At 65.5% G+C, this 17,528-nt stretch overlaps 2 protein-coding genes across 11 annotated transcripts; both read left to right on the top strand.

Annotated features, from left to right (window-relative positions):
* Positions 1-1,311: 1,311 nt before the first annotated feature.
* Positions 1,312-9,630, top strand: MAPK12 (mitogen-activated protein kinase 12). 7 transcript variants are annotated; one of them, XM_029205779.1, is made up of 12 exons: positions 1,312-1,736; positions 1,809-1,938; positions 3,643-3,701; positions 4,553-4,664; positions 4,771-4,800; positions 5,031-5,078; positions 5,644-5,758; positions 5,960-6,031; positions 6,203-6,282; positions 6,362-6,440; positions 6,523-6,696; positions 9,091-9,627. In XM_029205779.1, exons 1-12 carry the CDS (start codon positions 1,612-1,614, stop codon positions 9,168-9,170), a joined length of 1,104 nt encoding a protein of 367 aa, XP_029061612.1. In that variant the 5' UTR covers positions 1,312-1,611; the 3' UTR covers positions 9,171-9,627. The 7 variants fall into 7 exon arrangements, with proteins under 7 accessions (XP_029061612.1, XP_029061608.1, XP_029061610.1 ...); XM_029205777.1 differs by having other exon boundaries at positions 1,405-1,736; positions 1,809-2,352; positions 9,091-9,630; XM_029205775.1 differs by having other exon boundaries at positions 1,404-1,736; positions 1,809-2,352; positions 5,960-6,282; positions 9,091-9,630.
* Positions 9,631-11,811: 2,181 nt separating this feature from the next.
* Positions 11,812-17,417, top strand: HDAC10 (histone deacetylase 10). Of its 4 annotated transcripts, none has more exons than XM_029205771.1 (19): positions 11,812-12,107; positions 12,182-12,316; positions 12,548-12,644; positions 12,877-12,974; positions 13,074-13,178; positions 13,341-13,409; positions 13,591-13,717; positions 13,896-13,961; positions 14,130-14,189; positions 14,267-14,356; positions 14,495-14,601; positions 14,682-14,749; positions 14,829-15,096; positions 15,212-15,296; positions 15,687-15,778; positions 15,921-15,977; positions 16,253-16,331; positions 16,537-16,719; positions 16,805-17,417. In XM_029205771.1, the coding sequence occupies exons 1-19, from the start codon at positions 12,049-12,051 to the stop codon at positions 16,991-16,993; spliced, it is 2,034 nt and encodes a 677-aa protein (XP_029061604.1). In that variant the 5' UTR covers positions 11,812-12,048; the 3' UTR covers positions 16,994-17,417. The 4 variants fall into 4 exon arrangements, 1 of the variants encoding a protein (XP_029061604.1); XR_003791156.1 differs by having other exon boundaries at positions 11,821-12,107; positions 16,593-16,719; positions 16,805-17,058; XR_003791158.1 differs by having other exon boundaries at positions 11,821-12,107; positions 15,921-15,997; positions 16,593-16,719; positions 16,805-16,914.
* The last annotated feature ends 111 nt before the right edge of the window (positions 17,418-17,528 follow it).

Genomic DNA, 17,528 nt, shown 5'->3' with positions numbered 1-17,528 from the left:
CTTCTACGCCTTTGCCCTAGGCCCTGGGGGTGGGGGTGGGGATCATCTGGGGGCTGGGCCTGCAGAGGCCTGGTCAGTGTGAGTGCTGGCCCTCAGGTCTTGGAGAACCCCTGGAGATCTGGCTGGGCCAAGTCCTGTGGGGGTGGGGTGGGGGATGGGAGCAGAACTGGGACATGCCGCATCTGGGAGTCTGGCCTGATGCAGGACCTTTCTGGACCTCTGGACCCCATCACAGGGAGTAAGGGGGCCAGCTGGGGGCTTCCTGGAGGAGGCAGGTGGAGTGCCACAGGCGGCCCAGGGCATGAAGGGCACGGGGATGGGCGGTTGTGGCTCCAGTGACACCAGGCTGCCCCCACTGACAAGCCTGCAACTCCTGAGCACCCCGATCAGATCACCGCGCGGCCCAGCTGTAAAGCTGCTCTGGCCAGGCCGGAGCTGCTGAGCTGCTGATTCGTGGTGCAAGGCACAGAGGGCGGGGCAGGGGGCCCTGGGGATCTTATTACCCCACTCTCAGGTCTGGGTCACAGGGCTGGGGGCTCTGTCGTCCAGCAGCATCTGGTCCAGGATGGGGCCAGACCCCTGAAATGATGATGTCCCCACCTAAGGGTAAGGGGGCACCCACCGAGCGAGCCCCAGTAGGGCCCCCCTTCAGCCCTGGGGTCAGGCACACCTCCCTGGAGAGAGTGGAGAAGTTCGAGCTGGGCTATGAAGAGCACACCTGAGGGCCTCAGCTGAGCAGGGGTGGGACAGGCAGAGGGACGTGCAAATCTCCGGAGCAGTCTCCACCCAGACGTGCAGTGAGGAAGAGCCTTCAGAGCACAGGGGCCCAGGGGGACCTACAAGACCCACCCTCTCTGCTTCCGGCTTGGTAGGCAGTCTGAGTTTGGGAGACAGAATCAACTTCTTCACTGGGAAAGGGGGATGGAAGCAAGATAGGGGCCGGGGAACCCCGTACTGGGGGGTGGATGGGTCAGCCCCAGGGTGAAGGTCGTCCTGCGGGGTGGGGAGTTGGAAGTGGGCGGGACTGGTGGTCAGTGACTTGCGGTTGGGGGTAGCAATCGACGAGCTCAGGCTGCCAGGATGGGCCAGTGCCCTGGGGGCGCGGTCGTGAGGAGGAGGCGCGAGCCCCACGAGGCCCCGCTGACACAGCCTCCACTCGGGTCCGCGTAGTTCATCCCGAGTGCGGAGTGCGGAGGAGGGCCGGGGTCTCGGGCGCCGCGTCTGGGTCTAGGATGGGACAGAGCTGCCAAGCGGCTCTCTCCTTCCCCCAGCCTCCGGCTTCCCAGGCGGCGGCCGCCGCCTCATGTTTCCGGAGGGGCAGAAGGGCGGAAGGGGCGTCACGTGCGCGCGGCCCGGGGGCCGGTTGGTCCGTCCGCAGGGGAGGGGCCTCGCGCTAGCCGGGCGGGGGCTGGGCGCGGGCCGGGGTCGGCTGCTCCGGAGAGCCCGGACGCGAAAGCCGGCAGCGGGGTGCCCCGGCGACGGCGCGGAGCCGGCTCTGCCCGCGCGGCGGTGGCCCGGGGTGCGCGCCAGGGCGTCTCACGGATCCCGGGTCCCCGGCCCTCGAGGCGAAGCGCCCGCGGGGTCCGCGGCGGGGGCGGTGCCCGGCCAGCCATGAGCTCTCCGCCGCCCGCCCGCAAGGGCTTTTACCGCCAGGAGGTGACCAAGACGGCCTGGGAGGTGCGCGCCGTGTACCAGGACCTGCAGCCCGTAGGCTCGGGCGCCTATGGCGCCGTGTGGTGAGCACAGGCCGGGCGGGGTGGCCGGGGGCTTGGTGGCCCGGGCCTCCCGCTAAGCGGTGCGCCCGGCAGCTCGGCGGTGGACAGCCGCACGGGCGCCAAGGTGGCCATAAAGAAGCTGTACCGGCCCTTCCAGTCCGAGCTGTTCGCCAAGCGCGCCTACCGCGAGCTGCGCCTGCTCAAGCACATGCGCCATGAGAACGTGAGTCGCGCGGTCCCCAGCTCCGGGCACCGCGTCCATCATCTCACCTCTGCTCATCTCCCTTCTCCCCCCAAACCGTGCCCCGAAGACCCGGTCCCTCCTACCCAGCCCCTGGGCTGCTCCCCTGGGTGGCGGGGCGGGCGGAGGCGAGGGGTCAGGCAGTGTCCCCGGGGGGGGCGGGGGCTGGTCACAGTGGTGAGGGCCGAGCCCCGCTTCGTCCTAAGAGAGCTGCTTCCCCGGGGTCTAGTCCGCTCCGCCTGGGCCAGTCCCGGGAAGGACTTAGCTCTTTGGCTTCTTGCTGGAGCCCCATCTGGCTCCTCGGCCCAGGGTCTGGTCAGGGGACAGCCACTTGCCCAGGCCGAGGGGATCCTCCAGGTCTCACTCCAAACCCTGCCTCCAGCCAGGAGCCCCGAGGTGAGAGAGAACTTCAGGTGGGAGGAGCGGTTTTCCTGGAAGGGGCACTTAGCCTCTCCCAGGCACCTCCCTGCCGCCCCACCCGGCCCCCCTCCTGCAGCTCCTTTCCTGACCCCACTCCACCTCCTGAGCCGCAGCAGCCCCTCAGCAGCTGGGTGCCGCCACCTCCCTCCAGTGCTGCATTTCATAAACTCCTCTTCCCGTAGGAAGTAGGCTCTGAGAGGCTGAGGTCCCAGTCCTCCTGCCCCTTCTGTGCCCACTTCAGGCCTCCTCCCCCCCCACCCCACGCCGTGCAGAGGCCCAGAAGTCTCCACCAACCGGGTGGACCCCCATTTAACTTCCAGGATTCTTGCTAAAACCTCCCGATGCCCGGGCCTCACCTGCCTCCAGGCCTCTCTCTGGATGTCCCACTGTTCTCTCCTCCCGCCACCCATGTCTCTGGCCGTGGTGGCTGTTCCTGCACCTCGTGTCCACTGTCACCTCACTCCAGTTTGTCCCCGTATAGTAGCCAGGGGACACATTCAGCGTCACACCTATTTAAACTCTTTTGCCGAAGCTCCTAGGATCAAAGCAAGCCTTCACCAGGTGCTGCGGGCGTGCTTGGGTTTTCTTTGGCTTCTCTTTGGCTGCGTCGTGGCCTGGTCCTCGGCCACCTGGCCTCTCTCCCCGTATTCCTCAAGCGCTCCGAGCGTTCTGTGTCCTGCCCGGCCACCATTCGCATGGCCTCTGCCAGGTGTCCCCCTGCCAGCACATCCACCTGTGCCTCCAGCCACTCTGATGTGCAGGCCTCCTGGGGTCCCTGGAGGCCCTGTCACCAGAAGCCCCAGGTGCCAGTTGTCACACTCCCCGTCTGCTGTCCAGGGCTGCGGGGCCGGCTGTGGCTGCCGGTGTGCTCACAGGGCTGCCTGCCTGGGCCTCTCTGGCGGAGGCACGGCCCCTGGAAGGGCCTGCTAGATACTGGCTGTCCCCACACTGTGCCTGGGTCTTCAGTGGGGATAGGAAGAGGGGGAGGAAGGGCCAAGGGGCTGGAGCTCCTTGGATGGCTGGGAGCTGACCCAGACTTGGGGCTGCCCCTCCCCCAAAGGATCCCGGCTGTCACCATCCAAAAATAGCCCTTGTTTATGGGCATGTGTGCCAGGGCAGGGTTGAGCTGCCAGTGGGCAGAGCAGGGCCCTGTGGGCAGTGGGGGGAGACCAGGACAGCTGCAGGGGCCTTTCCTGCCCAGAGCAGGGTGTGCCCTCAGCTGTATCTGTGTCCCCAGCCCACCTGGTGCTCTGGCCTCCTCCCCAGGTAATTGGGCTGCTGGATGTGTTCACACCCAATGAGACCCTGGATGATTTCACAGACTTGTGAGTGCCGGCCAGGGGCTGGCCGGGCAGAGCAGGTGGTGTTGGGTGGCTCTTGGGTGTCCACTTCAGCTTTGGGGTTGGCAGGTGGGCCACCTGAGGCAGGCCTTGCCTTGCAGCCTGGATGGGCGTCAGGTGCACACTGCCCACCCGCTCACCACACCGCAGTCCACCCCCTGCCACATGCCCCAGGGACCCACGGTGCTGGTGCCACTGGGTGGATCTGGGCCTCCTCCTCCAGTGCCGGAGGTGTGAGCCTCGTACCTGAGGGTTTGTGAGTGGGTCCTGTGCTCTGGAACCCTGGCGCTAAGAGTGTGGCCTGTAACTGGAGCTGCTGACCTTTGCCGGCGGGTTGGGGGGGACCCAGTGCTGCCCTGTGCCTGCCCGGGTGGCCACCCGTGGCCTCACACTCCTGTTGGCCAAGAGCCAGGGGCCTGGCCCGGGGGGGGGGGGCAGGACAGGCTCGTTGCCTGACCTGGCAGGGGTCAAGGACTCATGCTGGCGGGGTGCTAAGCACTTCTCTCTGTGTCTCCGTCCACCTGCCCAGCCTGCTCCTCTGACCCAGATGTCCTGCTGTCACACCCCTGCCCACAGGCACTTCCCTCCTTTCTCACGCCCCCGCCCCTGCCTATGAGCCTTGGTCTCCCAGCCCCTAGGCCACCCTCCAGGAGTCCCCAAAGCGCAGTCCCGACCTGCCTGGCATCGCAGGGCCCGGTGGGTGGTAGGAGGGTAGAGCCCAGTGCAGTGCTGTGGGGGGTGGGGACTGGGTGCTGCAGGGTGACAGGCTCTTCCAGGGCCTGAGCCCAGGCCCACGGGCGTGACCCCAGCTGTCTGGCCCCTCCCTGACCCCGCAGTTACCTGGTGATGCCGTTCATGGGCACCGACCTGGGGAAGCTCATGAAGCACGAGAAGCTGAGTGAGGACCGAATCCAGTTCCTCGTCTACCAGATGCTCAAGGGGCTGAAGGTGGGGACTTGGGGTGCTGCCAGAGTGGGTGGGGTCCCCCTAGGCGGGGCTGGGGCTCTGACGTTCCTGCGAACTGACTGCTGCTGACCCCTCTGTGTCCCCACAGTACATCCATGCTGCTGGCATCATCCACAGGGTGAGTCCTGGCCAAGGTGGGCGCTTCCCCTGGCTGTGGGCGCGCGAGGGGCTCCACCTTTGGGGCTTCCTGCCTGCCCACAGCCCGGGGGCTGTGCACCTCCACCCTTCCTGGAAGGGCTGCAGGGTGGCCCGGCCTAGCCCGATGCTCCCACATTCAGTTGCTGCCCGGGCCCTTGCCCTTGCGCCCTGGCGGGCGGGGCTGCACAGCCACCTTTCTTCTGCTCCCAGGACCTGAAGCCCGGCAACCTGGCCGTGAACGAGGACTGTGAGCTCAAGGTGTGTGTTGGGTTGGGGGCTCGGGGCCTCCCCCGCACCTGCCCATCTGCCCGCCGGCCCCTTGGCCCTCAGGCCTGGAGGCGGACTGGCCCAGGCCCAGGCGGAGGGACAGACCACAGCTATCCAGGCAGTGGCCGAGCAGCTGATGGGCAGATGGGCCCTGGGGAGGCACTGGGTGGGGTGGCACGGGGGCATACCTGCTTGAGGGGAAGGGCGGGCGGTGTCCCCAGCTCCCCGTGCCCGAGCCAGGGCAGGGCTGAGCAGGCCTTCCTAAAAGTGCTGGCTGGGGCCCGGCGGTTCACAGGGAGCGGAGGCCCAGGGGCAGGAGACCCCCCCCAGGGTGCCTGTTGTAAGGGTCGGGGGCAGGCACAGTCGGTTGTGCTGGGTGCACTGGCTGTGGGGAGGAACCCGCAGGGAGGCTTAGGGGTACCTGGCTGCGACCTCGGGCCCCAGAGGCTTGGCAGGAGGCCCCGGTGTGCCCAGTGCCCTTGGGGTCTTCTGGCCCACGGCTGGCCCACCCACTCCCCAGGGACCGCTTTGCCCCACTTTCTGATTCTGGCTGTAGATCCTGGACTTTGGCCTGGCCCGGCAGGCAGATAGCGAGATGACTGGGTACGTGGTGACCCGGTGGTACCGGGCGCCTGAGGTCATCTTGAATTGGATGCACTACACACAGACGGGTGAGGCGCTGCCCGGAGACGCGGCACCAGGTTCCCCGAGCTGCTCTGCGGGGAGGCTGCTGAGCTGGGCCGGGGCTGGGCAGGGCGTGGTAGGCTAGATGGCTCCTGGGCCCATGCCCCCCTCCGCCGCCCCCACTCCTGCGTCTGTGTGTGCCCGGCTCCCCAGCCCACAGAGCCCTGATGGAGGGGCTTCTGTCTCAGTGGACATCTGGTCAGTGGGCTGCATCATGGCTGAGATGATCACAGGGGAGACGCTCTTCAAAGGCAGCGACCGTATCCTATACCTGGAGCTGGGTGCGGGGGAGGCTTGCCCTACACCTGGAGCTGGGTGCGGGGGAGGCTTGCCCTACACCTGCGGGGAGCAGGCCAGGCGCACTGCCCGGGCTGGGTGGGTAGGTGAGCTCTGCCCTCTGGCCCCGTGCTGTGCTCCTGACCTCAGCCAAGACCTGGACCAGCTGAAGGAAATCATGAAGGTGACGGGGACGCCTCCCGCCGAGTTCGTGCAGAGGCTGCAGAGTGCCGAGGTCACTTGGGAGCCAGGCGTGAGCTGGAGGCCTGGGTCTGGGCCTGGGGGCCGGCGCCTCACCCTTTCTTCCCACACAGGCTCAGAACTACATGAATGGCCTCCCCGAGCTAGAGAAAAAGGATTTTGCCGCCATCCTGACCAACGCAAGCCCTCTGGGTAGGGTGGGGCTGCGGTGGGCACGTGGGTACCGGGGCCTGGGACCCGCCCCTCAGCCTGGCCTGACCCCCCCTTCCCCCAGCTGTGAACCTCCTGGAGAAGATGCTCGTGCTGGATGCGGAGCGGCGGGTGACGGCGGCCAAGGCGCTGACCCACCCCTACTTCGAGTCGCTGCACGACACGGAGGACGAGCCCAAAGCTCAAAAGTACGATGAATCCTTTGATGACGTGGACCGCACGCTGGAAGAGTGGAAGCGTGAGTGGGGGGCTCTGGGCAGGGCCTGTGGCTGGACCCCACCAGCCCCGTGCGGGTGGCCAGGGCTCAGAGTCCTGGGTGCCCCCCACCCTGGGATGCAGGTTAGGTGAGGAACACAGTGGAGGTCAGAGGGCAGCTGGGCTTCCGGGCCAAGGCGACCTGAGCACTTGGCCTCTCCCGGCCCCCAGGCCTGCCAGCGTGCCTCCCCACGTCTAGGCCAGAGGCCGGGCTACCCTGGAGACCCTCAGCACCCACTCCCCCAGGCCTCTGCTCATACCTCTTGAATCTTCTGGCCTCTGTGTCCCTTTCAGGACCCCTCCTACCTAGACAGCTGCACACCCCTCGTCCTGCCAGCAGGATCAGGCCCACTCCAGGCAGTCCATAGCACCTCCCCCTTCCTCACTACCCCTCGCCCGTCCCCTCTAGCCCCACTGAGCACTTCAGACCTCCCTCTACCTGTGCTCTGCATCTCCAGGCTTTGCATTGGCCTGGAAACCGAGGGCCCCTCTCTCCTCCTCTGAGGGCTCCCGACACCTGCTCAGCCTGAGGCTGGGCTCAGGGACGCCTGCCCTTTACAGTCCCCGGGCCTCCCTCTGCTGGGGCCCTGACGCCCCATGCTGGAACGGGCCTTGTCTAGCTCCACTCTGGCATGGCAGGCATCTTCTCTCGGTGGCTGCGGGACCCCCCTGGGGGAGCAGGGACGTCTGAGGGCAGCAGTCAGCGCCGACGGAGCTGTGGCACTGGTTGCCACTGTCCTAGACCCCGTTCTGGCTGTGCCTCAGACCTGGGGCCGCGGTCCTGGATGTGGGGGGTAGAGGTGGGGCTGGACGGGTTGTGCTTCTCAAACCACATTCTTCAGGGTCATCGGGGAGTCCTAGCAGCGGCTCTGCCCTTATCTGTGCTGTGTTTTGTGCTTGTAAGTTCTCTGTTGCTAGAAAGATAACAAGAAAACCGAAAACCATGGGCCACAGGATCCTCTCTGCGGTCTCCGCCACAAACTGTAGTAAGAGCTTTTGCTTTTTACTACAGACCGTGGCGGACATGTGGTCTGTTTGTGGTTGAGCCCCTGGTCAGGAATGCAAACTCATCACCTCCTGTTTCCCTGGGAAAAGCCAGCTTTACAGCAAGGACCTCTCTATACAAACCTTCCCTGTGTGGATGGGCCCCTGCACCAGGGTTAGATGAGGGCCTGGGAGGCACCTCACGGGGTAGCAATACAACTGTGCCGTGTGCTGGGCAAACCACACAGACCACCTGCTCTAAAGGCACAGTCCTTCCTGAACTGGGCTTGTGGAGTACCAGTGGTCCCCCAAGCGCGCGTTCCTGTGGCCAGGTGAGCGTGGGCACCCTGGGGTAGGTGGAGCGGAACCGTCCTCTTGCAGGCTGGTCGGAGGGGAGGCGGGGCAGCACCCCCCTTCCTTTGGGACGGCTCGCTCTGGGCAAGGTTCAGGAAACACGAGCACCGGCGAGGAAGCTGGATGCTGCAGGCAGTTGGTGGCAATTCCACACTCGTTTATTAATTAATTAATTAATTTCTGGCTGCATTGGGTCTTCGTTGTTGGGTCTTAGTTGCTGCGCGCAGGCTTTCTCTAGTTGCGGCGAGCAGGGGCTACTCTTCGTTGCATTGTGAGGGCTTCTCATTGTGGTGGCTTCTCGTTGCAGAGCTTGGGCTCTAGGCGTGTGGGCTTCAGTAGTTGTGGCACGTGGGCTCAGTAGTTGTGGCTTGCGGGCTCTAGAGTGCAGGCTCAGTAGTTGTGGCGCATGGGCTTTGTTGCTCCGCAGCATGTGGGATCTTCCTGGACCAGAGGTCAAACCCATGTCCCCTGCATTGGCAGGCGGATTCTCAACCACTGTGCCACCAGGGAAGTCCCCATACTCGTTTCATAGATGTTCTGGATCCAGAAGCTGCGGTGTGCCCTGGTGGGACCCTGAGCAACTCCACTCAAGTGAACACATTGGTTTACATTCCTCAGATGTTCTCTGTTCACTGAGGCAGGCTGTGGAGCCAAGGCCACCCTAGGGGCCGTGGGTGTGGGTTGCAGGAGCCCTGTCAGGGTGGACAGTCCCTGTGGATGGACACAGGTGGACTTGCACATGTGGGACAAAGGAGTCCACCTGGTGCCTGAACCCCAGCGGTGGTCTCTGACCCTGTTAATTTGGGGGACGGGCGGGCCCCCTAGTTCAGTGACTAACAGCCTGTGCTCTGGGCCTCCGCTCTCCACCCCCACCCCAAGTGGAATCTCATGGGACTTAACGCTGGTCCCCGCGAGCACCAGTGAGCTGGGCCCAGTGCTTCGTCTTGGTCACTGGCGTCCATCCTTGGTGTGCACTGTGGAGCTGTGATGGGTGATGGGCCCCTTCTCCCATGACTCTGTCCCTCTCATCCTGCCCCAGGTGTCACATACAGAGAGGTTCTCAGCTTCAAGCCTCCCCGACAGCTGGGGGCCAAGGTCTCCAAGGAGACGGCCCTGTGAATACCCCTGGGCCCTGGGCCTGGAAGGGAGATCCTGTTTGCCACTGGGACCTTGGCTGGGGCTTGCATCCCAGGAGTCCCCTCGATCCATGGAGCCTCTTCTGGAAGCCTGTTCCCCTGCTCTCAGAGCCCACCTCAGCCTAACCTTGGAGGAGCATCTGGACTTTCTGGACAGGACGCCCACCTGGGCTCTGACCCCCTGAGCAGTGGTCCCCTCCCCCAGGGTGCAGCAGAAGCCTCAGAACCTGTGGGGTGGGATGGGGTTTGGGGTCAAAGCCTAGTCTCTGACCCTGTCTGCTCTGGACTGTGCTGAAAAGGAAGGACGGGAGGGTGCAGAGCACTGACTCAGGGACATGTCTCCTGGGGGCGTTGGTGTGGACGCTTCTGTACCACCCCCCTTAAATGTACATTGGCCACGTGGTATGGCCACATGGAGGAAATAAACCCTTTTGTAGCTCCCACTCTGCTTCACTTCCTGATTTCTGGGCTGGATCTCCACCTTTAGGCTTTTGTATGGAGTAAGGGGGCTGGCCTGGGAGCCTCAGCCCCATCTTGAGCCACTGGGCCTGGGCACCTCCTCCCTCCCAGGTCACAAAGCTGGTGCCCACCTACACCCCCGTCCTGTGCCAGTGAGCCCCAAGTCTGGAGCCCCCCACGTTAGGACTTGGCCCTGCCCCCCTTGTGGGGTGGCCTTCCTCTAAGCTAAGACCCTGGAGTCAGACCCAGGGCAGGGCCTGATGGGGGTGAGGGGGTTAGGGTCCAGCTCGGGTCTCAGCCCCAGGTGTTTGGGCTCCCTACACTCTCCAAGGCCAGGTTCTTGGGGAGGTGGGGTCACGCTAGACGCCGCGAGGCACCTCGGGTGTCTCTGAGACGTCTGTGCCTTAGCAGAAGGGTGGTTTCTGTCCTCTTTTTCCTGCCCCTCCCCCGGCCATGCCCCACCGCCATTGGCGAGCCCGCGGGGCCCTCTGACGGCCATTCGACGTCTCCGAGGACTGGCAGCTGGGTCAGGGGCCACTCTAGGGCTCCTGCGCCCGCCCTGGCTCCTCCCACCTGTCCCCCGGCAGGCGCGCCCAAAGCGGGGCCAGGCCGTCACCCTTCTCCCGGCCTGGGGCTCAGATGGACGCACCCAGTTGGTTCAGCCGAATACGGCCAGACGAGTTGCCAGAGTAGGTACCTGCCTTCTCTGCCCAGGGGCCCTCCCGCGCCTCTGACGGAGCCCCGCCCGGATCCCCGGCTCTCAGCGATCCAGGCGGGGCGGTCTGGCGCAGGCCCCGCCTTCGCGGCCACGTGCCCAGGACGGCCAATCAACACGCTGTTTTCCAGCCGCCGTGATTGGCTCAGGGGCGGGCACGTCTTCCCAGAGCCCCGCAGGCCGCCGGCTACCCGCACCAGCAGGTAGCCTGGCCAGAACGGTGGCGATCCACGCGGGGCTGCTTGCCGCGGGCAGCGGGGCCCTGTCAAGGCCTCCCTCTGCATCCATCCCACCTTGGGGATCGCCCCCGAACAGCCGGGGCGACCAGAGAACGGGACTGGGGCACGCCCGCCCCAGGGCCCCACTTCCTAGACTTCAGGGCCCCTGCTCACGTCCCGCCTCCAAGAAACCCGCCTCCAGGGCTCCGCCTCCAAGACCGGGAACCCAACCCGCGGCGGCCCCGCCTCGAAGATGCCCGCCTTCCCAGACACCCCCACCCCCCCAGGAACCGCCCCCCATCCAAGCCCTGCCTCAAAAGGGTCCGCCCGGGCCCCGCCTCCAAGACCAGACTCCGCCCATGTCTCCGTCCCCAAAGACCCGCGGGGTCCCCCCCGACCCCGGCTCAGTCCCCAGAAATCCCCTCCGTTTGAGGCCGGGGGCTCCCTGTTTCCTCCCCTCTTTGGCCATCTTGGTCTTGGCTGGGCCCGCGCCTCCTCCTTTACTGGCCTCATTCGTTCTCTCACTCATTCATCCCTCGCCCAGACACTCCCTCTGTTGGCCTCCGCCCTGCCTACCCCGACGCTGCGCCGCTCCTGTCCAGCTTCTCTGCCATAACCCTGACCCTCCGACTCGTCCGCTCTTCGGTCAGGGGTCTTCCTGGAGCTTAAATCGGATACTGTCATTCCCTCCTTGAGCCTTGGGGGCAGCGCTGCGCTGCGGCCCAGGCCGGGCTAAGCCACGACTACCGTCCCCGGTCGAGGCTCTCTCCTTGTGGCCTTGCCCCTAAGGACCCTCGGCCTCGCGATCCTTCCCGCGCAGCTCCTCCCTGAGCCCTTGCTGGGGGTCCTCGGTCAGCGCTGGGCGCAATGGGCTACTGACGCGTCTGACCCGTGGCCTGCGGGGTCAGGGTGGGCCTAGGGGAGGCTTGGGGAGGGGGGGCACGGACCCGCGTGGCTCGGCTCATAGCACGCAGGTGAGGCCGCCGTGACGGTCCGCAGGAGCCTGGGCACACTGGCCCTCCGTCCTCGCACCAGTCCCCTCCGACTTACGCAGGGGCGCCGAGGCCGGCGACCCTCTCCGGGCTCCGGCGAGAGTAGGAGGTGGAGCCTCAGCTGGAGGGAAAGGCGGCGTGGGCAGAACCCCGAGGGGCCCAGTCTTCGGCCCGCCCCGCTGCATCGGGGCGGGGTTTGGGGCAGCCGGAGGCGGGTCCATGCCAGGTCCGAGTTGGAGGAAGCCGGAAGCCAAGCCCCGCGAGCCACCCTATCGAACCCTGCCCCGCTCTGGCGCCAGCCGGATCTGGGGCCTCCTTCCTGTCCGGGCTCCGCGCCCGCGTCCCCGGCTGTGCTCCAGGCGTTGGGCTGCTCCCTGGGGCTGCCAAGGGGGGGCGGGCAGTGCACTCACCTGCCTGTGAGTGGTAGTGTTTGGGTCCTGCCCACCCTGAGTGGCCCAGAGTGACCACGGTCAGGCCATGGGGACCGCACTTGTGTACCACGAGGACATGACAGCTGCCCGGCTGCTCTGGGACGAGTAAGTGGGACCTGGCAGAGGCAGAGGCGGGGGATGAGGAGGGGCTCTGGACTCTGAGCTCTCTGTCCATTCAGCCCCGAGTGCGAGATCGAGTGCCCGGAGCGCCTGACCACAGCCCTGGAACGCCTGCAGCAGCGTGGCCTGGAGCAAAGGTGTCTGCAGCTGGCAGCCCGGGAGGCCTCGGAGGCGGAACTGGGCCTGGTGCACAGGTCAGACTTGGGGTGGGCCCCCTGCCCCTGAAGCTGTGGTCCAGGACCTGGGCCTGCCCCAGCCTGCTGGAGCCTGGCAAACAGAGCCTACCCCCCAAAGCCTCAGTTTCACCGTTGGATGGGTGGGTGAGGGAGCAGTGAGGGGGGTGGTCCCACTGGGGGTCCAGATCCCGTTTCTCCTCCGCCTGCTCCTCCAGGTGACCCTGCCTTGCCTGCCTAACCCCTTTGCAGCCCGGAGTATGTGGCCCTGGTGCGGGAGACCCAGGCCTTGGGCACCGGGGAGCTCCAGACCCTGTCTGGACAGTACGATGCCGTCTACTTCCACCCGGTGCGTGCCCTGGGGACACACCCACCCACCCAGTCACACATCCGGGTACTCGTGCCTGTTCACACGGGCAATGTTCCCGTGTGCCAGTGCCCTTCTGGCTGCTGCTGCGGGCACCCGGGACTGGCCTGGCCAGTTCTGCTCAGTGCTTGGTGCCCTGCAGCCTGGCACAGGGCTTGGTAGAGCCTGTGAGGGGTAGTGGGCAGGGGGCTTACCTGCACCCTTGCCCTGGCAGAGTACCTTCCACTGTGCCCGGCTGGCTGTGGGGGCAGCGCTGCAGCTGGTGGATGCAGTGCTGGCGGGAGCTGTGCGCAACGGGCTCGCCCTGGTGAGGTGAGAGCTGCCCCCTTCCCTGGCCGCCTCGACCTGTGGGTAGCCCTGTGAGGACGCAGGATGACGCTGACACGCCCCATACCCCACTCCCACCCCCAGGCCTCCTGGGCACCATAGCCAGAGGGCTGCCGCCAATGGATTCTGCGTGTTCAACAACGTGGCCATAGCGGCCAAACATGCCCAGCGGCAGCACGGGCTGCACAGGTTTGTGCCCGTCTGACTGCAGGGTAAGGCCCAGGCCAGAGGGGAAGGGGGTGGAGGGGGCCTTTGAGGGACCCCACCCAGCTCCTTCCCATCCTGGGCCTGGCTCCTGGCCTGGAGGTGGGAGGCCCTGCCCTCGGTGACCCCAGAGCTGTCTGTCCCCAGGATCCTCATCGTTGACTGGGATGTCCACCATGGCCAGGGCATCCAGTATATCTTTGAGGACGACCCCAGGTAAGCTGGGGGTGGGGACAAGACCCTCCCCTGCGACCCTACTTTTCAGGATGAGCATTGCCCGGCCTGGGAAAGTCTGAGGGAGCAGACGTGGCTGTGTGCTCGGTGGGGTGCGGTTAGGCTTCTGCAAGGAGCCCTGGGGCTGAGGGGCCTGCCCTCTGGCCCCGGCTGACTGTCGCAGCGTCCTTTATTTCTCCTGGCACCGCTATGAGCACGGGCGCTTCTGGCCCTATCTCCGAGAGTCAGATGCAGACGCTGTTGGGCAGGGCCCGGGCCTTGGCTTCACTGTCAACCTGCCCTGGAACCAGGTGCCTGCCCCTCACCCCGGGCCCCCCACCCAGAGCCCCTCCCCCAGCCCACATTCCTCCCTCCCCCGAGTGCAAGCCCAGGACGTCGTGCCACGATCACCCCCAGAGCCCAGGCCCCAGGGGTGAGGACCCCGCCGTCCTCCCTGGCAGGGCCAGCACTGATGCCCCTTGGCCACAGGTCGGGATGGGAAATGCTGACTACGTGGCCGCCTTCCTGCACGTGCTGTTGCCTGTGGCCTTTGAGGTGACCGTGAGGGGGGTGGAAGCGGTCTCAGTGGCAGGGGGCTGGGGGCGATGCGGTGCCCAAAGTGGAACAGAGCCCCTGGGGTGAGGAGGGTCTCTCTGGAGGGGCCTCTCCTCCGCCTCAGCTCCAGCTTCTTTTCTGCCTCTCCCCACCGGGCCCTGCCTGCAGTTCAACCCTGAGCTGGTCCTAGTCTCCGCGGGATTTGACTCAGCCATCGGGGATCCTGAGGTGAGGACCTGGCCGGGCTGGGGAGGGCTTCTGGAGTCCTGGGGCCAGGGCCTCATCACACCTGGTTCTGGTTGCAGGGACAGATGCAGGCCACGCCAGAGTGCTTTGCCCACCTCACGCAGCTGCTGCAGGTGCTGGCTGGTGGCCGGGTCTGCGCTGTGCTAGAGGTGATTGTGGCGAGCTGGGAGGGTGCGTGCACCGGAGCCTGAGATGTGGTTGGAGGGGTCCTGCCTCGTGGGGCAGGGCATCCTGCCTGGGCCCCTGACACCCCTGCCCTTCGTGTCTCTGCCCCCTCCTTATCCCAGGGTGGCTACCACCTGGAGTCACTCTCACAGTCCGTGTGCATGATGGTGCAAGCGCTGCTGGGCGACCCTGCCCCGCCCCTGTTGGGGCCCATGGTGCCGCATGGCAGGTGCAGGGGGCAGGACGGAGGAGGGTGGGGAGGGCCAGGGGTGGGAGACCAGGCCTCACTGATCCTGCTTCTCCTCGCAGCGCCCTGGAGTCCATCCAGAGTGTCCGGGTAGCCCAGGGCCCTCACTGGATGAGCCTCCAGCAGCAAGGTCAGCGTGGCCTGGGTCGGCAGGTGGGATGGTGCCGCAGGCTCTCGTGCAGTGGCTGTGACACTGAACCACCCCCTAGGTGTGGCCCCTGTACTGAGTCCCAGCCCCCACTCCCCAGAGGGGAGGCCCTCGTCTCTGCTGCTGACCGGGAGGCCCGAATTCAAGGCAGCAGCGACCCAGGACGTGGCTGCCCTGAGCTCCCTCTTGGACCAGCCGCGCCTCAATCCCACGCCCCCTGTACGCACGGCTGTTGCCTTGGCTGCGCCAGATGCTGCCCTGGCCCTGCCCTCTGACGTCCTCTGTGAGGAGGGGTCAGCCCCACAGGAGGAGACGCAGGCCTGGGCCAGGTGGGCAGGGTGGGCCTGGGGAGAAGCCCGGGACCATGTCTGCACATGTGTCTGTGTGACTCACCTGTGGTCTGTCATTCTGTGTCCTCGTGTCCTTCTGGTTTGTCCACCACAGGCCACATGAGGCCCTGGCCCAGGACAGGGCCCTCACTGCACTCGGGAAAGTCCTGTACCTTTTGGACAGGATCCTGGATGGGCAGGTAAGGGCACTGGGGAGGGGCTGGGGGGTGGCCATGGAGTCAGGGGCAGGGCCCAGGACCTGCCTGCGACAGGTGGCCTGTCCAGGGGAGGGCTGGGTGGTACAGAACCATGTGGACATGAGCATTGCCTTGTGCCCAGGACCCTTCCCAAAACAGCCCCCAGGGGCAGGGTTCAGGAACACCCCCCCTCAGTTCTCTCAACGAAATGCCCTTTGGCAGAGAAGTGAAGGGGATGATTTATAGTTTTATGCATCTTAGTTTCAGAAATGGAGTAATTAGACCTCAGAGTGCACAGGTGACAGCCACGTAGACACGGACCAAAAGAAGGAGCAGATGAGTTTGTTTACCTGGTTTGGGAGTTACCCTCTACACCTGTTATTCACTTCACAGGTGAGCAGTGGCATTGCAGTCACCCCAGCCTGTGCTGCAGCTGCCACCCTGGATGTGGCCATTCGGTGTGGCCTGTCCCACGGAGCCCAGAGGTAAGCCTCACATGGCTGGTCTGAGGCTACGAGGCAGGGCCCATGGGCACCCCCTGCCCTGGCTGGCCATGTGGGAGTGGCTCTGGGCATGGGCTCCAGGCGGGGTGAGTGCAGCTTACCCAGGAGCCAACTCTTCCTCCAGGCTGCTTTGTCTGGCTGTGGGGCAGCTGGATCGGCCCCCAGATCTCACGGATGACGGGTATGACTCTCAGGTCACGGGTATGTCCAGTTCTGCAAGTATGTGGGTGGGCACATCACCCTGGATCCCCAGGGGTGACAGGTGGGCGGGGCGTTCCGCAGCTGGAGTTTGGCAGAAGGGCCCCTGGGAGCAATGCCAGGAGGGTCTCCAGCACAGAGGGTCAGCAGTCTTAGCATCCCTGCCCCTGAGCTGTTCTTCTTCTGTCCGGGCTCTCGACGGTGGGCGGCATCTCACACACAAGCTCATGTATCCATATGCTTGCTCTCCCCTGGAAGGAGGAATCTATGGCTGAACATTGGGGGCAAGGAGGCAGCTGCCCTGTCCATGTTCCACGTCTCTGTGCCACTGCCAGGGGTGAGTGGTGGTGTCACAGGGCAGGGCAGCTGCTGCTCACTGGCATCGATCGGCATGAGGGCCAGACCCCTGGCTTTCACCTGCCCTTCCTGGCGGGACTGTGGGTGTGTCCGCCCACCTGAGATTGGGAGGTGGGGTGGTCTGAGCCAGCTGGAGGGGTGTTCCCTGGATGAGGGGTTGGGCTATGCTGCTGTCCCTCCCACAGACGACTGGAGGGTTTCTGAGCTGTGTCCTGGCCCTGGTGCTGCCCCTGGCCTACAGCTTCCAGCCTGACCTGGTGCTGGTGGCGCTGGGGCCCGCCCATGGCCTGCGGGACCCCCAAGCTGCACTCCTGGCTGCGCTGCTTCGGGGCCCAGCGGGGGGCCGAGTCTTGGCCCTTGTAGATGAGGTGAGCTGGGCGGGGTGGACCTGCTGTGGGGTGGGAGTGAGGAGAAACCAGCAACTCACTGCTTCCACCTCTGCTGCTGACTCAGGAATCCACACCCCAGCTTGCGGTGGTCCTGGCCAGAGTGTTGCATGGAGAGGCAGCCCCCAGCCTGGGTCCCTTCTCCATGGCCTCCCCAGAGGACGTGCAGGCCCTGATGCAGCTGAGAGGGCAGCTGGAGCCACGGTGGAAGATGCTGCAGGTGGCCAGTGAGGCTGGGGGGCCAGGCTCAGGCTGAATGCTTGGGGCCTTGGGCGACAGCTGCCTTAGAGCTCTGTGGGGAGACGGGCTCACGTCCTGGGGAGTGGGGTGCTGCCCTGAACAAGCTCATAGCCGCGTCAAGCAGTTGTGCACCTCTTCCTAGCTCCTCCTTGCGTGCTGTGACCTGGTAGCTTGAAATCGGCCAGGGTGGGAGTATTTACACCCCAGAAAAGACACTACCAACTAGTTCCCCAAGAGCCTGTTGTTAACCATTCACCAGCACACCTCTGCGCCAGGCCTCTGTCCTGAGGGCTAGGCTACGGGGCTGCCCAGGACACTGGCTCAGGGGCTCTGTATCCCCCCGCCCCAGCGCAGACTCCCCCTCCGGCGACCCGTCTCTGCACGGACGGCCCCTCCCCCGCTCCCTCCCCGCCCAATCAGTAAACGTCGGTTAAGCGAAAGTCTGACTCCGTCTCCCTTATTGAGCCCGATTTAGTTAACTCAGTTGATTCCGGCCCCAGCTTCCCCACCGGTGGGAACGAGGCTCCAGGGCGGAAGGGCCCTTGATAGGC

Source organism: Monodon monoceros, unplaced genomic scaffold (assembly GCF_005190385.1).
Source record: "Monodon monoceros isolate NGI ecotype Baffin Bay Population unplaced genomic scaffold, NGI_Narwhal_1 Super_Scaffold_6, whole genome shotgun sequence".
In the NCBI taxonomy this organism is placed as follows: Eukaryota; Metazoa; Chordata; class Mammalia; order Artiodactyla; family Monodontidae; genus Monodon; species Monodon monoceros.
The sequence above is the reverse complement of the archived record's forward strand: the minus strand, read 5'-3'. Positions and strand labels throughout refer to the sequence as shown.

Excerpts from the sequence above, each read along its gene's own strand:
- MAPK12 (XM_029205775.1), top strand. The coding sequence starts at position 1,612 with ATGAGCTCTCCGCCGCCCGCCCGCAAGGGCTTTTACCGCCAGGAGGTG. Across the intron at positions 2,353-3,642 it reads CTCCAGCCAGGAGCCCCGAG|GTAATTGGGCTGCTGGATGT; the intron begins GTGAGAGAGAAC and ends CCTCCTCCCCAG. Across the intron at positions 4,665-4,770 it reads AGATGCTCAAGGGGCTGAAG|TACATCCATGCTGCTGGCAT; the intron begins GTGGGGACTTGG and ends GTGTCCCCACAG.
- HDAC10 (XM_029205771.1), top strand. The coding sequence starts at position 12,049 with ATGGGGACCGCACTTGTGTACCACGAGGACATGACAGCTGCCCGGCTG. Across the intron at positions 13,410-13,590 it reads ATCTTTGAGGACGACCCCAG|CGTCCTTTATTTCTCCTGGC; the intron begins GTAAGCTGGGGG and ends TGACTGTCGCAG. Across the intron at positions 15,779-15,920 it reads CTGTCCCACGGAGCCCAGAG|GCTGCTTTGTCTGGCTGTGG; the intron begins GTAAGCCTCACA and ends CTCTTCCTCCAG.